The 21,375-nt window shown below is 32.4% G+C and overlaps 5 protein-coding genes across 8 annotated transcripts in view; 3 read left to right on the plus strand and 2 right to left on the minus strand.

Annotated features, from left to right (window-relative positions):
- LOC113516756 (uncharacterized) overlaps nt 1-740 on the minus strand; it is a 33,717-nt gene extending 32,977 nt beyond the window's left edge. For 2 of the 3 annotated variants that reach the window (XM_052900887.1, XM_052900886.1), the window contains exon 1: nt 370-740. The gene's annotated coding sequence lies outside the window, so the exon portion shown is untranslated. The remainder of the gene's footprint in view (nt 1-369) is intronic. The other variant, XM_052900888.1, reaches the window with a different exon arrangement.
- Nucleotides 741-1,840: 1,100 nt separating this feature from the next.
- LOC113516778 (queuine tRNA-ribosyltransferase catalytic subunit) lies at nt 1,841-5,844 on the plus strand. The gene is made up of 6 exons (XM_026901247.3): nt 1,841-2,153; nt 2,252-2,549; nt 2,831-3,074; nt 3,750-3,918; nt 4,147-4,341; nt 4,735-5,844. The coding sequence occupies exons 1-6, from the start codon at nt 2,022-2,024 to the stop codon at nt 4,888-4,890; spliced, it is 1,194 nt and encodes a 397-aa protein (XP_026757048.2). The 5' UTR covers nt 1,841-2,021; the 3' UTR covers nt 4,891-5,844.
- Nucleotides 5,845-6,054: 210 nt separating this feature from the next.
- Nucleotides 6,055-7,511, minus strand: LOC113516943 (coiled-coil domain-containing protein 25). The gene is given in 5 exon segments (XM_026901449.3): nt 6,055-6,300; nt 6,303-6,396; nt 6,543-6,689; nt 6,768-6,859; nt 7,118-7,511. Coding segments are annotated over 5 exon segments (621 nt in total). The 5' UTR covers nt 7,191-7,511; the 3' UTR covers nt 6,055-6,085.
- Nucleotides 7,512-14,732: 7,221 nt separating this feature from the next.
- LOC113516998 (protein Dr1) lies at nt 14,733-16,237 on the plus strand. The gene is made up of 3 exons (XM_026901512.3): nt 14,733-15,054; nt 15,140-15,303; nt 15,696-16,237. The coding sequence occupies exons 1-3, from the start codon at nt 14,814-14,816 to the stop codon at nt 15,843-15,845; spliced, it is 555 nt and encodes a 184-aa protein (XP_026757313.1). The 5' UTR covers nt 14,733-14,813; the 3' UTR covers nt 15,846-16,237.
- Nucleotides 16,238-17,109: 872 nt separating this feature from the next.
- Nucleotides 17,110-21,375, plus strand: LOC116412790 (uncharacterized). 2 transcript variants are annotated; one of them, XM_031907989.2, is made up of 6 exons: nt 17,111-17,392; nt 17,470-17,631; nt 18,747-18,947; nt 19,039-19,108; nt 19,945-20,106; nt 21,173-21,375. In XM_031907989.2, the coding sequence occupies exons 1-6, from the start codon at nt 17,309-17,311 to the stop codon at nt 21,196-21,198; spliced, it is 705 nt and encodes a 234-aa protein (XP_031763849.1). In that variant the 5' UTR covers nt 17,111-17,308; the 3' UTR covers nt 21,199-21,375. The 2 variants fall into 2 exon arrangements, with proteins under 2 accessions (XP_052756849.1, XP_031763849.1); XM_052900889.1 differs by lacking the exon at nt 19,945-20,106 and having other exon boundaries at nt 17,110-17,392.

Consider the following 21,375-nt stretch of genomic DNA (forward strand, 5'->3'; position numbering starts at 1 on the left):
TACTTTCCTCCAAATATTATTAGATTTATACTAATATATGATACAATACAATAGCATGATAAAAATATTAAAAAAAAATTAATAAAATGGAAACAGAAAAAGCAAAAATAAAGATTAGTCCATAAATTTAGAACACAAAATAATATTAAAATATAAAATACAATGTTAGGAATCGAACCATGGTCGACAGGGAAATAAATTGCACGTGGTAACAGCTAGGCCAAAATACCAAAAAATATAATATCGGAATTTACAATATCTACTATTTGAATATTTGTTTAATGAATTTTATAACAGACAATAATATTTTTATAGAAAATTGATACACTTATAAAAATTAATAAAAGAAAAAAAGGTTTTGCGACTTACATTCTGACATTCAGCTATTGAAACAAGATAATCTCAAAACATCGTTAATTTTCTTCCAATTAACAGTACTAAAGAATTTGTTCAATTATAAATACTGAATTATCCCGAACAAAATGAGGTAATGAATAAATATTTAAGAGAAATGAAACCATCGATTTCAATCAATTTCACTTCACTTTACAAAGTTAGGTTATTGTCGACCGAAGATACAGATACAGACTAATTATGATCACAGACAGACAGATCAATCATGGTGATTTTTGAATACCCGGTTTACATACCGCAAATACTACGCAGCGAACACTTGTTAAATGATTGCTAATTCTCAAAAAAAATATTTTGCGTATTATGATTGCTTCCTTGGTATTAAATGTGTTAAATACATTTTTTTTCTGCTGAAAACTGCTATTCGGGACCTTGTAATAAAAAAAAAAATGTCAAATTATACTAGTTTCTAAATCGCTCTGTAGAGGCGCATTAAAGAATGCTCAGTAACAATTTTGTGACATAAAAGTTATTAGCAACCGACCGATGGTTAAAGTCTAAGAACAAGGAATTACATAGAAGGAACGATAAAATAAAAACTGTAAATCACATGGTTACTCACTTTCTTCTTATGCAAACATAAGAAGAAAGGGACGAGGGATATAATTAATAAAAAGAAGACGGGCAGGCACATAGACAGGCTGTGTGCTAGTATATTGTAATAATTTACATACTAAGCCGTAGGGCCAAACACGGTTAAATGCCTTTTCGATGTCTAAAAAGACACCGACGACTACTCGACCGTGGTTGTGCTCGGCGGCCAGGTAGTGCAACACGCGCGCCAGCTGCAGAGCGGTCGAGTGCCTGGGCCAAAAGCCTAACTGTTCACTCCTAGGAGTGAAATGCTCGGCCAGCCGCCCGAGCAGTAACCTCTCAAACAGCTTAGTTATGTGCGCTAGCAGCGTGATGGGGTGGTAGCTTCCTGGCAGGCGGCGATCTTTATCCAGTTTCAGGAGGACGATTACTGTACCTAGTTTTCAGAACTCTAGAAAATGGCCGGTGCGGAGGATTCCATTGAATAGCCTGGTGAGCGCTACCAGGCATCTTCGCGGCAACTGCATTAACTCGGCATTAGAAATTCCAAGTTCACTCAAGATCCACGCAATTTCAACCCAATGTGGCGTAGGGGGGAAAGGGATTGTTAGCAATGGAGTTTGACAGTCCCATTGCTAGCAATATGCTCTATTAGATCGACCTCTACGTGGTTCCCCCTGGAAACCATCGTGAACAATTCTCGTTGAATTCGTCACGATGGGCTAACTGACCTGCTTCATCCTTACCTATCATCCTTCACTGGTGCCCCACCGGTATATACCGTTAGCGCTGGTGGGGTTACCATTCCATTAACGTCTCATTAAAAAAAAACCCAATGTGGCGCTGTTGTCGCTTTCAACAGTACCATTTGACGTTTTATCGATTGAGATTGGAATTGAACATCGAATTCCGATTCGATAGTAAGCACGTAGTACTGGTGCTGACTCTTAATTCCGCTTAAATCTTTGAATATTTTGTAACCTAAACAATTGAATTATTTAATTAATTACGAATAAAAATTTTTATTCGTATTTACAGTATTTAAGCATTACCAGTTCAGCATTTAAGATAAAATGGGTGCCAAATCTTTAGCATTATCATTTAGTGTACAAGCAGAATGTAATGTTTCGCGAGCTCGTGCTGGTCTCATGAAACTACCACACTATGAAATTAAAACACCGGTTTTTATGCCTGTTGGAACTCAAGTAAATTTTGTTTTTGTTACCTATTTCATTATGGACATGTTATTATTTATATATAAAACTATATTCCTACTTAAAATTTGCTATAATATATCTTCCAGGGTACGATGAAGGGTTTATTACCCGACCAACTTGAGACTTTAGACTGTGAAATAATTCTAGGTAATACTTATCACCTGGGAAATCGACCAGGAACTGAAGTTCTCGAAAAAGCTGGTGGTCTCCATAACTTCATGGGATGGAACAGAGGCCTCTTAACAGATTCTGGTGGTTTTCAAATGGTATCATTACTTAAACTGGCTGAAATAACTGAAGAGGGAGTTAAATTTAAATCACCATATGATGATTCTGAAATAATGCTTACACCAGAGAAGTCCATTGAAATACAAAATTGTATTGGTAAGCATTTATTATTTTATGTATTACTTCTATAATAAACCTTTAATACCAAAATTTATTTTGTATATAAAATCCTCTCTGTGTTCAAATATATTTGTTTTTTTTTTTATTATTAGGGAGGTAAATGAGCAGACAAGCCACCTGATAGAAAGCAACTACTGTCACAAATGCACACCTGCAATATGAGAGGAGTTGCTTATGCAGGTCTTCTAAATATTTGTAGGCATGTTTCTTGAAAATCCCCATATTATTACATTATTTAATAATCTGTTTACTTACAGGAGCTGATATCATAATGCAACTAGATGATGTTGTACAGACAACATTTCAAGATTATGATCGCATTAAGGAAGCTACTGAAAGAACTAGTCGATGGTTAGATCGTTGTCTTAAAGCCCACAAAAGACCTACAGAACAGAGTATATTTCCTATTGTACAAGGATTATTGAATAAAGACTTAAGAGAGCAAAGTGCCAAAGACCATATGACAAAAAATGTCAATGGATTTGCAATTGGAGGCTTAAGGTATTATTTAGTAGAATATATCCATACTAAAATAAGTGTTAAATTGAGTTTGTATGTTTGTTACTCCTTAGTCCCTTAATTGCTATAACCAATCATTATGATTAGATATAAAAGCATGTGGAAAAGGGGCGACAAACATCACAATGTTTGACAAATACTTGATATAAGCACTTTGTTTAAGAGCACAAGTAGTATTTACATGTGATTTGTAAACTAAAAAAAAAAACAAGACTTCTTGAAACTTAGTGTTTAATAATTTATATATAAAAATCCTTGTTTTAAATTACCATACACAGAGATTCAAACCACCATAAAAAATGAATGAAGATTCAACATAAATAAGTTATTTATCTTTAAATAGAAATGCTCATATACATATTATTATTAAATCATTAGGGTTAAAAAGTTTATTGCTTAAGACAGTAGAATATGTCATCTACTTTCATTGTAATTTCCAAAACCCATATTTATTTAAAGCTTTTTTTATATTAAGTTAATATTTTTTTATACTACCATGGTAGCAAACAAGCATATGGTCTGTCTAATAGTAAACAGGGTTACTATAGCTTATAAACTATATACTAATGCTAATATCACATCTCATTTATTATAAAACAAATGATACATCATTTAATGTATGAAGGATATATGTAAACTTAATGTATTTTTTTTTAGTGGCGGTGAAGCCAAGGATGACTTTTGGCCGATGGTCAGTCTTGGTACAGGAATACTAGATAAAAATAAACCTCGATACTTAATGGGTGTTGGATTGGCAATTGATCTTGTTGTCTGTGTTGCACTTGGAATAGACATGTTTGACTGCGTATTTCCCACAAGAACTGCCGTAAGTATTAATAGTTATTAAATAATGTGCCATTTTCAAAATAGTAAATAATCAAAGTTATGAATAAATCAAAGCACATGCTAGTTATCAGGAATAGTAATGCATCCACGCCATATGTTTAGTTAATGTTTATGATGCTTTACATATAGGTGTTACCAATTTCAAGTAGTTTCTTTACTGTATAAAGGTAAAATATTTCTGAAATATTTGGATTTTTATTCTTTTCAGAGATTTGGATGTGCTCTTATAAACAAGGGACAATTAAATTTAAAGCAAAAGCAATATGAAACAGATTTAAATCCAATTGACAATGATTGCTCATGCTCTACTTGCAAAAATTATACAAGAGCATATTTACACTGCATAGTCACTCTAGAAACAGTGGCGTGCCATTTGATTTCAGTACATAACATTGCTTTTCAGGTTTGTTAACTATTTCTTAGTTTTATCATTCATGTTCATATAGAAAATGTAAAAGCTAATAATGTACTGTTGTTAGGTTAAATTTTATCCACACATTTTTAATCTCAATAATTATTTGAATATAATTTCTTGATAATTCTATTACTATTTTAAATGTGAAAGTTTGTGAGGATGTATGAATGGATATTTGTTACACTTTTATATAAAAACAATTGAACAAATTCTATTTAAATTTTGTACATAGATAAATTATTATGGTATACTTTACATACAGATTCATGCGGACAAAGCTGTGGGGGTACAACTAGTATTATAAATGTAAAGATGAGTTTAATATCTATTATTTCTGTAATACTGACAAAATTTATTGGAACTGATTATTTGGTTTTTCAGATGCGTCTAATGAGAACAATGCGAGAGCATATTGAGAAGGGAACATTTCCTCAATTTGTAAAAAAGTTTGTAAATGAGTTATATAGTGATGGGAATTATCCAACATGGATAGTCAATTCTTTGAATTCAGTTGGAATAAACATAGTTAGAAAATAAAAATATTTTTTTTTTTATTTAAATAATAGAAATTTCAATGAAAACCAACATGCTGTGTATTATGTCATATTTTCCTTGTTTGCTCAAAAAGAAACATAAACACTTATCATAGCGAGCTAAGCTCATCTCGCTTTGAGAGAGCTAATGCCAAGATATAGATATGAATGCAAATAGTAAGTATAATAGAAGTGATATGAAAGCAGAATTAATACTATATAAATAACATAGATCTTTAAGAACTATATAATAGGGACTATTATTATATACATTTCTGTTTATCGTTTTACCCTCATTAAAATAGCATAAGGCAAAAAAAAAAATGATAACACTACTGAGAGAGAAATGTGGATTAGAATATTGTGTAGTGACAAAGAGTGAAAGTCAGAAACTGTGTTATACCTATCTGCCTATTTATCAGTAATTGTGATATGAGTAAAATATCTCATTTATAAAAAATTGTAATTTAGGTTTAACAAAATATTTTATCATTACATTAATTATTAGATTGATAGTTGACTCCAAAAAAAATCACAAGTTTAAGAGTGCTTTTACAGCAAAAACTGCACACCATGCTGACACACAAACTAGTTAGGGATTGTATCTGTGACTGATTATTTAAATAATACTAATATCAATATTTTTAAAATATCATTCATTCAATGAAATTCTTATTATTACTCAAAATTGATATTTTAATGGTAAAAAGTATTTAAAAATTTTAGAATCAAAATAATATTATGAAGAAGGTGCCAAATTTTTAATAGTAGGTTTATTATTTATTATCAACTAAAAGAGCTTGTCAATTTTTCAATTAAGTCTTGAATGTACTACTTATTGTATAATTAACATTTTAGTTATCATAGTATTCTTTAAATAATAATCAGCCTAAAATATTAAAAATTGACATGTAATTGCTATGTTACCACACTTTAGTAAGTCTTGGTATGAACCCCCTAATTTGTACACCATTGTAACCAAATAATTTTCTATGCTCAAAACACTTTGTTATTACTAAAACTATTGAAAACATTTTTTGGTTTTAAATGCAACCTCATTTTTATACTAATTACTAAAAGTACATCTTTTTATGTTGTCAATAGTTAAATGCAGTCAAAATAACTATTTTACTGAACTTACTATTTCAGAGTATATTAAAATAGCATATAACACTTTATAAATACTTTATTTTTTTCTTTTACATAAATTCATCAGAATCATTCCCATCATAGTTTGTTGTCATATTTTCTCTTTTCATTAATGTTGAATAGCTTCTTAATTCGGCCTCTTCCTTTTTTCGTTTCTCTTCTTCTTTTTCCTTATCTCTCTTTTCTCTTAACAATTTCTTTTTATCTTCCCTTTCTAATCTATCTCTAGTTTCTCGTTCTTGTCTCAAATCAGGAAACTGTTCTTTTTAGTTTTGTTTAATCTATTAACAATTTCATTATTTCTTTTTGCTACTCTGACTTTTCTTACATCTTTATCCTTGTGAAAAGCTACTTGTCCCACCTGTAAACCATTTTTAAGTCAAATCAATTCATTTTTCTATACCTTTTTTTAATTATCATACCAATCTATTCTAAACTGATACTTAAAATAAAAAGTTTGGTCATTTAAATATTATAAAATTAATTTAACTATTATTAAATACAAACCTCCATTCCAGCTGTTTTCTTCAAATTAGCCCACATAGTGTATACAATATCTATGTCATTCATTTTATTTCCAAGTATAGAATTAGCCTTTACTAGTTGACAAGCATCATCAAGAACGGAATTTGGAATATCATCTATTGTCTGACCCTATTAATAAAAAATGTAATAGTTAGAATTAATTACTAAAAAGAAAAATAATAATATTTAGGTTTAATTAATACTCACAGGTGCTAGTCGTAAATATACATGAGCAGAAGACACCTTGTCTACATGAAACCAGACATCTTCAGGCCATCCCCATTTTATTAGATCTTCATCTGTAATATAGTTATAAAAATGTCTCTATTAACTTTTTATTTCAATAACAGTAAATTTTATAAGAAATAAAAATGACTGTAATAATAATAAGTAAATATTATAAGTAAACATTATAAAACAAAATAAATACATTTGCAGTCACTTGTTTAAAATACTAAAATACGTATTAGTATAAATTTTACCCTAAAACTTTTATATATTAACAAATTTATGTGAAAATAACAAAAAAAAAAATATTAGAACATAAGCAAACTTACTTTCATGTTTGTCGGCACCCATAAATAATGTTACTGGTGGAGAAACTACACTACTAGTGAAGTAAAACACCATGTTTTCTTAAATACCTATAAACTTTTTGTTATTGTAGAAACAAATTAAAGATGAAAACAGCATGAGTTAACTACCCAGTCTAAATACTATATATTTTATTAGCTAGGTTATTTATTGAGAGTAAATGTGTGTGTAAAATACAAAATATGGAAATTGAGTGAAATGTTACAATTGAAATGTACAGATTAGAGAGTAGAGACCGCAAAAATTATGAAGAGTCTATGACACAGATTAGAGAGACTATCCAAAAAGTGTATAAGCAAGGGACTCGATCTACAAATTGGAAGAAAAATGCAAAGTTGTAATTCCTTGTTTTTAGGGAAAATCTAAGAACAAGGAATTACATAGAAAGAGTGATTAAATTGTCAATTCATAATAGGCTAATATATAGAAATTGTTATACAACCGTATAACCCTACCAAATTCAGATACAACCTGCTTGCATACTTTCTACATAAACTGTGTCGAATATATAATCTAGTAATATAAAATTTATTATTAACAAATAATTGACATAATGAATTAATACATTTTTTCTCTAAATCGAACAATACTCAGGACTTTTACCCAATCGCAAAATTGTATCATTTTTCATTGTATTTAGTCATGTGTCACAACGTAAACGACAAAAAAATCTTTATTCCTCCTCCTCTTTATTTTATGTATTTTCAATAACATAATTTTCTACTGAAATAAGATGTTCACAGAAATTGAAGTACGACGCACTATTGTAGACTCTTTTTTTACATGTTAATTTTTTAATTTTTATACATCAAGACGCTCTTACATGTTTGTTCTGCACTGCAAAACATAGGCTTCCCCGTAGGGGGTTTTGCCAATAGTTGCCACGCTTGGCAGGTGGAAAAACCTGCATTCGGTTTAATAATCTCTTATAAATATTATTTTAAATTCCAATCTCGTAATGCTAAATTTGTGTGCACAGTCGTTATCATATCTACGATCTTCCTATCTCAACCCATATTTTTTACACAGTTGGTTGAAAATAATTGTGATGTGTGAACAACTTGGCGAAGCTGGGCCAACCTTGCATGAAATTATCTAAATCTTTCTATAAAATTAAAAATATTGACTAATATTTTCATTCTCATCTATCATCCTTCACTGGTACTCCACCAGCATATTTCCTTAGCGCAGGCGGGATTACCACAGCATTTTTACCCATAAAAAAATCCTAATCTTGGGGGAAAGGGATTGTTAGTAATGGGGTCAAATAACCCCATTACTAGCAATACAGCCTGTCAGGTCGTTCTCCACGTGGTTCCCCCTGAAACCATCGTGGCTAATTCTAGTTGAATTCGTCAGGATGGGCTAACTGGCCTGCTTTCATCCTTATCAATCATCTATCACTGGTGCCCCGCCAGTGTATACCGATAGCGCAGACGGAGTTATCATATCATTATCACACATTAAAAAAATATCCTAATCTTGTAGATCCTAATTTATAGCGCAGGCAGGGTTACCATACCATTTTTACCTATTAAAAAAAATATCCATATTTTTTTAGATCAGCAAATCCAAAATTATCAAAAACGATACCTAGAATAAAATGTCAATACCCTATTCATACAATGCAGTATAAAAAATAATAAATTCAATGATCAAAAATATCCAAAATAATAAATCAGTAAAATAAGTATCAATGCATTCATTTATCTTTGACAGGCAAATGTATAGCAGCTCGGTATCTCACCGCCCCGACATCCTCAAAAGCATAGGCATAGTATAACGTACTGTATTAGTAATGGTAAAACGTGTTAAAATTTAAACGTACAATATTTTGTGATTGAATAAAAGTAGAACTGAATAATTTTGGAGAGAAAACTTATTTGGGGCGTAATGAAAACTTGCATCTGGCGACACTGTACTTGTCTGTCATTTCATTTCACAATAATTGTCATTTTGGTGAGAAAAAGGGCGGGAAACATAAAATTTGGCTGTCGAGTTTTTCTGAATTATTTATTTATTTTTATTATAATATCGATCAGATAAGTTACAAATAGCATTGATATTAGTTTAATTTTGTATATATTAGTTTTGTGTAATAGTAGCTGTAAACTAGGTAAGTTTTTGTATATATTTCTTTTTAATATATGGACCCCCCGGATGATCCCGGGGGCACGGTCCCCGAGGTCGCTCTTCATGTAATTATTAGTAATAATGAGGACTCTATGGACACAGATTGCTCTGTTAATATTTCTGATAATTCTGGAACAAAACGAAAACGTAAATCAGTAGCCGGCAATGTTTGTAGGCATTGCAATAAAAAACGTAGGAGGAATCGAGGAGGTGAAAACAATAAGAATAAATTTTCATGTGAATGTTCTCAATTCAACGAGGAAAAGCAGCAACAATCTTCTAACAATAATTTAATAAATAATCAGGAGAATGACTCATCTCGTCCACATAACTTTATTAGTAGAGTTTATTATGAACCTCATGATTCTGCTCCATTCACCGTTCACATACAAAAAGTTTTATCATCCCCGGATGATAATTCTTCACTTCACCCAATAGCCTTTGGTCGTTTCCTTCAGAGAAATACTTTCAAAAATGTAATTGATGGTAGTCTGAAAAAGATAGGGCGAAATAGATTATCATTAGCTTTCTCTAATTATACAGATGCTAATTCTTTTATAAATAGTGTGGATTTAAAATCTCATAATTATAAAGCCTTTATACCAGCATTCAATTTAACAAGGATGGGAATAATAAGGGGCATCCCAACTGCCTGGTCTGATGAGGAAATTATAGAAAATGTTTCAGTTCCATTAGGTTGTGGCAAAATTTTGAAAGTTAGGCATTTAAAGAGAAAATCTCTTGTTAACGGTAAATCTGAATTTGTAATGACTGAATCTGTTGTTATAACTTTTGATGGTCAAGTGTTACCTAAGCGAGTTTTCATTTGTTATAATTCATTGCCTGTTGATTTGTACATATACCCTACCATTCAGTGTTATAATTGCTGTAGGTATGGCCATATTAAAAATCAATGTAGATCTGTTCCACGTTGTTACAAGTGTGGTCAGGGCCACTCTGGAGAATCCTGTTCTGTCCAAGAAGAAGATTTTTACTGTTGTTTATGCCAAGGTGCTCACCAGGCAAACAGCAAAAAATGTCCAGAATTTTCAAGGCAAAAGGCAATTAAAGAAACAATGGCTAAAAGTTGCATCTCCTATGCTGAAGCAAGCAAATTGCATGCTCCTTCTATTAAATCATATGCTGACACTCTAAGATCTAATCCAGTCATTGTAAATAGTACAGTAAACTCAAACCAGGATGGAATTCATAATGTAATTTCTCCTCATTCTAATAAATCTTATAAAAAAACCATCATAGAAAAAAATTGTCGTCCTCCAAAACCCTCCTATGGGTTTGATCGTAGTGAATATATTACTTTAACAAAAGACTACAATCCTCCTGCTCCTGCAGATGGATGTGGTTATAAACAGCAAGATGAATCTAAACAATCTATTTCTGAAATAGTAATAGCTCTTTTAAATTTATTAACACAATTTAATATCATTCCACCGTCCAACGTTGCTTCTCTTTCAAATGCATTCATTAATATTTTAAATAATAAAAGGAACGGACAACCAAGCCAAAGTTCTGCAGTGGAACTGCCGTAGTGCAGTTAGTAAAAAAACAGATTTAATCTATTTAATAAACATGTACAAACCTCTTATATGTGCTCTTCAGGAGACATGGTTAAAACCCGTATCTTCATTTAGGATACCTGGTTATGCCTGTCTCCGTGAGGACAGATCTGATGGGTATGGTGGTGTGGCCATATTGGTCAGACATCCTTCATCCTTCACCCATATTCCAATTTTAAACCATAGTAATAATTTCTCATTAATTGCTGTTCAAGTTGATAATATTTGTTATGTCTCTGTATACATTCCTCATCCATCCTTATTAATATTTAATGAAATTAACAATATTATTTCTACTCTTCCCAAACCATTTTTAGTTTTAGGTGACTTTAATGCTCAACACCAATCCTGGGGTAGCTCTAATAGTAATTGCTATGGCAATGAAATCTTAGATTTGATAGATTCTCTCAACCTATGCATATTAAATACTGGTTGTCCTACCCGTCGCTCAATGCCTAATGAAGGCAACAGTGCTCCTGATTTATCCATATGTACCCCTAATTTAGCTTCTTCTCTTACTTGGCTCACATTATCTCTATCCTTTGGTAGTGATCACTTCCCTATTTTAATTACTTTTCCTTTCAAATTACAACCAACATCAAATTATACTTCAAGTAAGAAGTATAATTTGAATAATGTGGACTGGGACCTGTATTTAAATTATATCAAAAATAAAATTTCTACTCTTCCTGTAATATCTACAGATAATGAAAATGAGTGCTCTGATGCTTTTATAGCATTACTAACAGAATCTGCAGACCAATTTTTCCCTAAGATAGGTAACTCAAGAAAAGGGATCCCATCTCCACCATGGTGGGATAATGATTGTACAGTGGCAGTTAAAAAAAGAAAAGAGCTGAGAGAGCATACAATCTGAACTCCACATGGGATAATTTTAACAAATACTCTGAGATTCTTAAAAGTACTCGTAAACTCTTAAAAGATAAGAAACTTGCAGGATGGCAAAATTTTTGTTCTTCAATTTCTCCTAATGTTAACCCTTCAAAAGTCTGGAGTAATATTAGAAGGTTTAGAAGTGCTTTTAAAGATTCTAGGTCAAATGTTCTTCTGCCCTCACTTATAGAACCATTTTTAGATAGGCTGGCTCCTCCTTATGTGCCAGAAAAAGGTTTGTTAATTAACTCTTTAGATATTTCCCAGTTAGATAACACAACACTTGGTTCTCCTTTCACTCTAGGTGAATTTAAGGCAGTATTATCTAAGGTTAAAGATTCTGCTCCAGGTGAGGATGGAATTCCATACTCTTTCTTTACCCATCTTGACAATCTTTCCCTCATATATTATTTAGATTTAATTAATTCTATTATGATATCTGGTAATATCCCTAAATCATGGAAGTCACAACAAATAATCGCAATTCTCAAACCAGACAAACCTCCTTCAGATACTGCATCTTATCGCCCTATAGCCCTTTCTTCAGTTTTAATAAAATTGGCAGAACATTTAACAAAAAACCGATTAGAATGGTTCGTTGAGTATAATGAATTACTATCTAATAGTCAGTATGGTTTTAGAAAAGGGAAGAGTACGCTTGATAGTTTAAGTTTGCTGACAACTGATATCCGCTTAGCTTTCACTGAAAATAATTCAATTGTTGCAGCCTTTCTGGATATCAAAGCCGCTTATGACAATGTCTCCATATCTCTACTGAAAAATAAACTTATTGCTCTAAATATTTCACCCATCTTAATTAATTTCATCATTAATATTTTAACAGAACGGTCAATTAGTATTAATAATATTGATGTCAAACACTCAAGAGTTCTTTGGAAGGGGCTTCCTCAAGGATCAGTGTTAAGTCCCATTTTGTACAATATATATACACATGATTTAGAAAATTCAATAGTCAATGATTTTAAATTTAAAATTAACATTTTACAATATGCTGATGACCTTCTTTTTTATGCCATTGACAGTTCTGTTCAGAAATGCTGTACAATTCTTACAGCAGCATTAGAGCGTTTAAAAATTTGGTTAGATAAAAATAGTTTAGAGTTGTCCGTAACAAAAAGCTCTATAGTTCATTTTTCCAGAATGCGAATGCCCCCTCCAATTACAATTTACTTTAATAATAAATTAATTCCAGTTAAATCACAAATTATCTTTTTGGGATTAACTCTAGATTCAAAACTTTCGGGACTTCCTCATATTGAAAAAGTTGTTCTAAAGTGTGAAAAATTACTAAATATATTAAGATGTTTATCCGGTGTCTGGTGGGGTGCCCATCCATATTCTTTGAAACTAATCTATAATGCCATTATTAGAAGTATTTTAGATTATGGTACTTTTCTCTTAGAACCGTGTAGTGCGGCTGGGTTAAGAAAATTAGATTTAATTCAATCTAAAGCGCTGAGAATTATTACTGGAGCTATGAAATCGAGCCCAATAAATGCCCTTCAAGCTGAATGCTGTGATCCACCTTTAAACCTGAGACGTCAATTTCTTTCAGATAAATATTTATTCCGTATATCTCAATACTCTGAACATCCACTTTTTTCTAAATTACAAAAGTTAACTGAATACTGTGAAAACATGGATTATTGGCGTCATAAATCCACTCCTTGTCTGGTAAAAAGTTTTAAAAAATTTTCTTCTCTTTCTCCTCTTCATAGTTACCGTAAGTTCCCGTTTTTCTGTGCAACCTATGAAGCATTAACTCTCTCTCCAGAAGTTGAATTAAATATTAACATAACTAAAGGTGATCCCAATGCAAGTGTCATTTTTAACTCTTACATGTTTTTCAATAAAAAAGACCACCATCATATTTTTTGTGATGCATCTAAGCATGACTCATCTGGATGTGTTGGTGTTGGAGTTTACCATAATCAATTCAATATAGTTCAAAAAGTTAAACTTCCTCCTGAGACATCTATTTTTACAGGAGAATGTTTTGGTATGTTCAAAGCCATTGATTACGTTCTGACTATGAAACTTAAACAATCGGTAATCATCAGTGATTCCTTAAGTGCTTTACAATCACTATTGCAGTCTCCATTCAAATCAAATAAAATCCATCCGGTAATTATAGAAATTAGAAGGTTATTGCAGATGTGTCTTTGTAGAGGGTATTTGATCTCTTTCGTTTGGATTCCAGGCCATTCTGGTATTCATGGAAATATGACCGCAGATAGACTTGCTAATGAGGCTATTGGGTGCGGTGATATCTTTCCTTATAAAATCTTCAGTCATGACTTGGCGGCTTTGCCTGGCTCCTTTCTCCGAAATACTTGGAATGAGTCTTGGCCTATTAGCTGTCAAGTTAAGGCCCATCATTACTTTAGTATTCAGCCTATTATTCCTTGTAAACCATGGTTTTACCGTATTAATAGTATTAATAAACGTGCTACGTCTTCTCTTATTAGAATGAGACTTGGCCATGTGAGTTCCCCTTCTCATTTGGCTAAGTTAAAAATTGTGAATAATAATATATGCAATTGTGGCACAGATGTGGGTGATTTGAATCACATTCTCTTAAATTGTCCTCTCTATGACCATTCTGTTCTTTTTAATTCCCTCCTTTCCCTCCGTATTCCCTTACCTACATCAGTTCCAGTATTATTGTTTCTTGATAATTTAGAAGTATATAATTTGATTTCATCTTTTATTCTTATCAATAATATTAAGTTGTAAATTATCTTATTTTATGTACTTTTCATATACATATATATTTTTAAGGTTAAATATATTGTAATTTCTATTTAGATATCTGTCCTTTTCCTTATATTATCCATCATTCAACTTTTCTGATCCTTATCCTAAATTCCTTCGTTCAAAACTCCTTCCCTAAAATGCTGTTTCCCAAACTTTGTTTTTGGCGGATGCACTTTGTGCCGTGCCATAAGAAAAGAAAAAAAAAAAAAAAAAAAATTGTCATTTTAACAACTTAATTATTTTGTTAAAAAAAATAAATTGTTTTGTTTATTTAATAATGGGAAGTCCAGAGCGCGAATTATGCCCTCCACCCTCAGAAGAAGATGATTTAACACTACCCAGAGCCAGCATCAACAAAATGATAAAGGAATTGGTGCCATCAGTCCGAGTAGCATTTGAATCTAGAGAATTGATATTGAATTGTTGTACAGAGTTTATTCATTTATTAAGCTCTGAAGCCAATGAGGTCTGCAACCAGAATAATAAAAAAACTATTAACGCCGAACATGTACTTACTGGTAAAGTTATAGTTTATAACAAGCTCTGCTTCACTACTGATTTAGTACTTATATTTAAATAAATTTAAATACATTTTATTTACAGCACTGGATAGATTAGGTTTCAATGATTATACTTTGGAGGCTGAAGCTGTTCTTAAAGATTGCAAAGCTGTTGCTGCTAAGAGAAGAAGACAGAGTACACGCCTCGAAAATTTAGGAATACCTGAAGAAGAATTATTGAGGCAGCAACAAGAACTCTTTGCAAAGGTTATTATGAAATTTTTCATAAAATATCACTACTACAATTAATAATCATCATATATTCCATGCAGAGTTTATAATTACAGCATTTTAATATTACACTTACACACAGAGAGATATACATGTTACGGGGCATTCCTAGTAGTATATGAAGACTTTAGGAAATTTGTAACAGTTTCTTATAGACACAAACATGATGATGGTATGAGAGAAATATGTCAGTAAGGTATACTGACATATTGTCTGTCATGGTTTTTCTGTCTCGTCTGACATCAGGGATTATAGTTTTGATAGAGATATTTAATTTTTTATTTCATAAGGAGTCATACGCATGATATCTTTGTAAGAAATTTCGAAAAATAATTCATTTTACATAGAAGGTTATTTTTTTATTATAGGCCCGAGAAGAGCAAGCTAAACAAGACCAACAACAATGGTTATTACTACAACAACAAGGACTTGTTGGTACTGAAGGTACTCCACAACCATATATTCCACCACCTTCTGGTATTAAAAATGAAGAAGATGAAGACGATGACTACTCCTAAATGCTATTACAATCATAATTTTTTAAATATCAAAAACAAAATCAGAGAAATGCAAGATTTTTCCTTAATTATTTCATTTTATGTTTCACTGTTTATTCTAAAAACAATTATGTAATGTATGAAGGATGTAAATATAAAAAATACTATAATTATATATGTAATAGAAAACAATAAATGTTAATAATTGTTTATTTATTTAAATAAGACATAATTCATTGGAGGCTGTCACCTACCTACAGAATATGTAAATTGTTTAATGTACTTTAAAGATAAACAGTATCATAGAGATTACACAATACACTATTAATGTGTATAGTATCCCTAAAGTATAGCTTTTCCTAAGTACTAAAGTGTTATATATGACCTATTTCTTAATAAATACATCTAATTTATATGGTTGTTTAGATAGCTTTGTTCAGTCTCCCTCTGATAATTATCTGTTGTTAGATACAATTGAAGTATTTTTTAGGTAGTACATTCTGGTAAAATATACTTTCTACTTTTATTTTTGCTTTTGTTAGTAACAAAATTAAGAATAAACTCGAGAGTATCAGTGTTATTGCATACTCTCTATGGACATCGTGTAAGGGAAAAATTTAAATCTTGAAAAGAATCAATTAAAAGTAAAAATCGTTTTTTTACCAGAGGGAGACTTTGTACAAAAGTCGATTGCTTGGGTACCTCTGTCCCATTCGTGTTTCAACCGTAAAGCAGTTGTGTTTGCATGGCTGTTTCGGTTTGAAGGGTGGGATATGCCATGAATTCACAGGGTACAGAGGAATAACACCTGAGTCCTCAGGAATGGCAAAGCGAGGAGGGGGGGGGGGGGTATCATGAGCGAAACAGTATACTCTGTTATGTCCATGGTACTGCTCATGTCTATAGGTGACGGTTACCACTTTCCATCAGGTAGGCCGTCAGCTTGTTTGCCATTCTAAGTAATATATTTAAAAAAATCGTACATGAAACGTACAGTTAATTTCTTAATATAAATCATGTTTATGTAAAGCTAGGCAGAGGTACGTGTCTTAACCCTGCCAACTTAGAATTTTTTCAATCAAATAAGAAGCAACCATTTATCAACTGAGCTATTCTTTTTTATAACGCAGTGGACAATAAGAATAAATGTGTACTGCCGGCCTTTTGTGCATGGAAGAAACTGCCTAATTATTTGTTACAAATTTAAACATAGATCAAGAATAACAAGTACCTAAATATCCTCTTCGTATGCAGGTAGTCACCACCTAACGACTTCATTCCTATTGTTCAACTCACGCTTGCTTCGGAATTTTTTAATAGCTTAATAATTATTTGAAGTCCCGGAATACAGCTAGTATTTTAATAACATTTCATTCGTAATTATTTATATATAGATTAGGGATTATACCTTCTATTATATTTACACACCTGTCAAAAATTGTCATAACAAAAACACCCTAGTAAATAATCATGTTTTCTACAAAATGAGCAGTCCCAATTGTGGCAAAATACATAAATATAAAAGACCAAAACAAAGAACAACGTCCATAACAAGACCAGACTCATCAGTAATAATTATGATTTGTTCGACGTAGTCACTGAATCTTATTTGTATCCTATCAGTAAGCTAATTAATATTTTTCAGACATTAAACAATGTAAACAATCAGGATGGACATAAAACAACCCAACCACTTTGTTCTTTACTGGCCAAAGATTCTGAATGGGTGGACGTTTTACAGTCTCCAATGATAGAAACAAATAAATCATCCAACAATGTCTCTGACGAGGAGGAAGTATTGCAGCTCGTAATTTTTCTTACTTAGCTTTTTCTATATTTACTTACGTTTCTATTTAGGCAGTTTGATTATGATCTAAGTGCGTTCTTGTTATTTATTACTTACCAGTCAATCATGAAATAAAGGTGCACAATACCTTAAACTTCGTGATTAGGTGTCGTAGCTGACAAATGAATTGATATTTATTATTATTTAAACAAATATATCCATTTGTGGGTGTATAGTGCATTGTGTGCAGCGCATACGAGGGTAGAGCCCTCAGGATGCCGAGCTGTTGAGTGCTGCTTGAAACATGCTAAAGAGCCTGCGTCGCTTGCGGCAGTCTCAAAGAGCCTGTACACATATTTGGCCATATTATTTCAACATCTACGCAATAACTTTTGTTTCAACGTGAAATCAGCCTTATATAATTTAAAAGTATATTTGCATAACGTCGCATCATTGCTAGAGACATGACGGGACAATAGGTAAGGCTTAAGGTGAGATCAGGGGTCTAGGCACCTAGGTTCAAGAAATACTAGGAGATAAGCATCATAATAAGGGTTACCAAAATAAGTAGATCGGTGTACTAATAGCACGGTTGGATCCACTGGAAATTCCTGAATCCCTACCCTCATTAAACTTTTTTTTAAAGTCTTTAAATTTTACACAGAGGCGACAGATAAACTCTGGGTACAATAACCATAATAGGATTTTGTTTCATATAATCACCGATGAAACTGCACATCTTCACCTTTAGTGTATGAGACCTATTAATCTCCACTGGTTTTTTTTTATTCCCTAGAATAAATATTTAAACTATTTCCAAAAGGATATTTCCGTCTGTATTTTTAATGTTCTATTATGAGGAATTCTGAAGCAGTTTGGTTCAGAAATACAGACGAATTGAGTAGCTATATTGTTTATTTGGATGCCACTTAAAAAGAACCAAGGCCACTTGGTGCTTCTAAAGCAAGTTTTTGACAGCGTCTGGTGCCTGCAGGTATTAGACGACAAAAGGTCGCTGAAGATTCATTATTTATTCCAATCAACTCTTCGATTCCTGTGACGTCCCTTTAGACCTCGGCGTCATCTGAACGCCCTCTGTGCCTCTTACAGCCGGCACTAAAAATAACTTTTCTCAGGTAGAATGTAAAGAAGATCCTCAAATGAAACCTCTGGCTATAATGTTTCCTGGATTGCTAAAAAAAGATCCGCAAACATTACAAGAAATGTTAACTAGGGCTATGTCTACAACCGAAGTAACGAAGCACTTGGTGGAGTTGGGTCAAAAAGCAAATTTCACTCTTATGAAAAAAGCTACTCGCCTGATACCTCGAGATAAGGTAGAACTAGTTACATAACAATAATTTTTGACCAAATTGATTACATTGTTATTTGTAGTCGGTATTATGTCATAATGATATTTTATTACAGCAATGGCTAGAAAGTCTGACTGAAAATAGCAATTCAAACAGTTCAATAGCATCTGAATATTTCAGCGAGAGTAAGTAAAAGTTTTGGTACTTATTTATTATAAGACACTAACAGTTGCCCTATTTGATAAAGATTTTTCCTAAATGGCGATCTTTTATAAAATCATAATTTTTGTTTTGTCATTTAGGTACTGTCTTCTAATATTATCTATTATATTTTATAGATATTTATAACATACACTTTTATTAAAAAAAAAAAAAACATAAAGCAGGGTAGGGTTTTCTTTATAGGTGAAAATGGAATAGTAACTCCGCCTGCGCTAACGGGATACGCTGGCGGAGCACCAGTGAAGGGTGATCGATGAGAATGAAAACAGGCCAGTTAGCCTATCATGATGAATTCATCAGGAATTAACTATGAAAGTTTCCAGGGGGAACCACGAAGAGGTCAATCTGGTTGGGTATATTGCTAGCAATGGGATTTTTAGTCTCTATTACTAACAATTCCTTTCCCCCCAGCAGGGTAGGGTTAGGTATGACAGATATAAAAAATGGGGGCCTCGTCTGTGCTGTCGGTATTCGCTAGCAGGGCATTAGTAAGAGATAAAAGGTGAAGATGAAAGCAGGTCAGTTGGCCTATGGTGACGAATTCAACCAGAATTAACCACCAGTTTCCAGTAGGAACTGCGTGAAGCTCGACTTGACATGTTATATTGCTAGCAATAAGGCCGTTACACCTCATTACTAACATTTCCTTCTCCTCCTCTATATTGTTTTTTTTTTCAATGGATGATAATAGAATGGTAACCCCGTCTGCGCTAACGGTATACGCTGGCGGGCCTCTATATTGGTTAAGCTTAGACGATTTGTTTAATGTTACTTAAATTGTTTATATTAACTTGACAAGGTATTACGAATCACAATAACACTGGTGGCGAGATCGTAGAACACTATGAACCGAAACGAAATATACCTGAAATAAAACAAACTAATGACTATTCAGTGCCAAATATATCTCAAAATACATCAATCAATGTGGATCAAATACTGTCAGATATAATTGACGATGGTAAAATTATTTTGAATTTCTGCCTTTTAATTATTAAAGATATGCTTTCTGCACGACTCGACAAGTACATGAAACTAATCATATGGGTACCTAATATAAAATAAAAAATCTTAAATACCTCCCTCTCTTATTTTTAACTTATTGAAAAAAAAAATTATACAACTTAGAATGGCAAACAAGCTGACGGCCCACCTGATGGAAAGTGGTAACCGTCGCCTATAAACATGAGTAGTAAAATGCTAAATATCTTCACAGATTTTGACTCTTGTACTTATCACTATTATTTATTAATTTGCATAATATTGTAGACTTCATACAAAGAAGTCTTAGAATGCGGTAAGCTACATGAGACGAATGAACATGGACGAACCAAGTATTGATCTAAAGACCTATTTTATATGAATATAAATGAAATAATAATCCTGCCGGCTGTATTGGTATAGCTTAGCGGGGTAATTAATAAAATAACAATATTAAAAAAATACGCTGACAGGGTGCCAATTACCCTATCATAATGAATACACCTAGAATTTAGCACGATAGTTTCCGAGAGGACCACGTGGTGGTCGACTTGAAGGCTAAGAAGGCTATTGCTAAGAATGGGACTGGTAGTCCGCATTACTAACAATCCCTCCCCCCACCCCCTCCCGAAAACACAGGTGAGGATGAGGTCCGGTTGGTCAAAGGGTGGGATATGGCAGTTAATTTACAGGGTAGGGTAGGGTTATTTCTTAGATTTAATCCGAGCGAACCGCGTGAAGATCGACCTGACAGGGTGCATTATTAGCAATTGGACTGTTAGATCCCATTACTAAGGATCCTTTATCCCCGCCTTCAGATATTCCTATTAGGTCGCGGCGTAAAGCCTTGGTTTTCACTATACAATTATTAATGTTGTGCATACAGCGCTGTTTACGTATATTGTATTCAATATAATTTTTTTTTTTAGATTTTCGCGGTTGTCTGTACACTCAGTATGCAATAATCCTCGTAGGAACCCATCTGTAATGTATATTAAGCCTATAGTAGTGTAACAATATAAAAAATCCTATAATTTGAATTTCAGGAAAGGAAAGCTCAACAGGAAGATAAATCGTTCACATTCGATGACTGACAAACCAGATATATATATAAATATCTCTAATAACTTTGATTATAAGTAAATACAAAAATAAGCCAATAAAGGGCGTTTAAATTTTCTCCCCGACTGCCAAAAATAAAGAAATATGCCAATGAAACATAGCCTATCGACGATTTTTTCACTTTAGA

This window comes from Galleria mellonella, unplaced genomic scaffold, assembly GCF_026898425.1.
Source record: "Galleria mellonella isolate WM207_F2 unplaced genomic scaffold, CSIRO_AGI_GalMel_v1 utg72, whole genome shotgun sequence".
In the NCBI taxonomy this organism is placed as follows: Eukaryota; Metazoa; Arthropoda; class Insecta; order Lepidoptera; family Pyralidae; genus Galleria; species Galleria mellonella.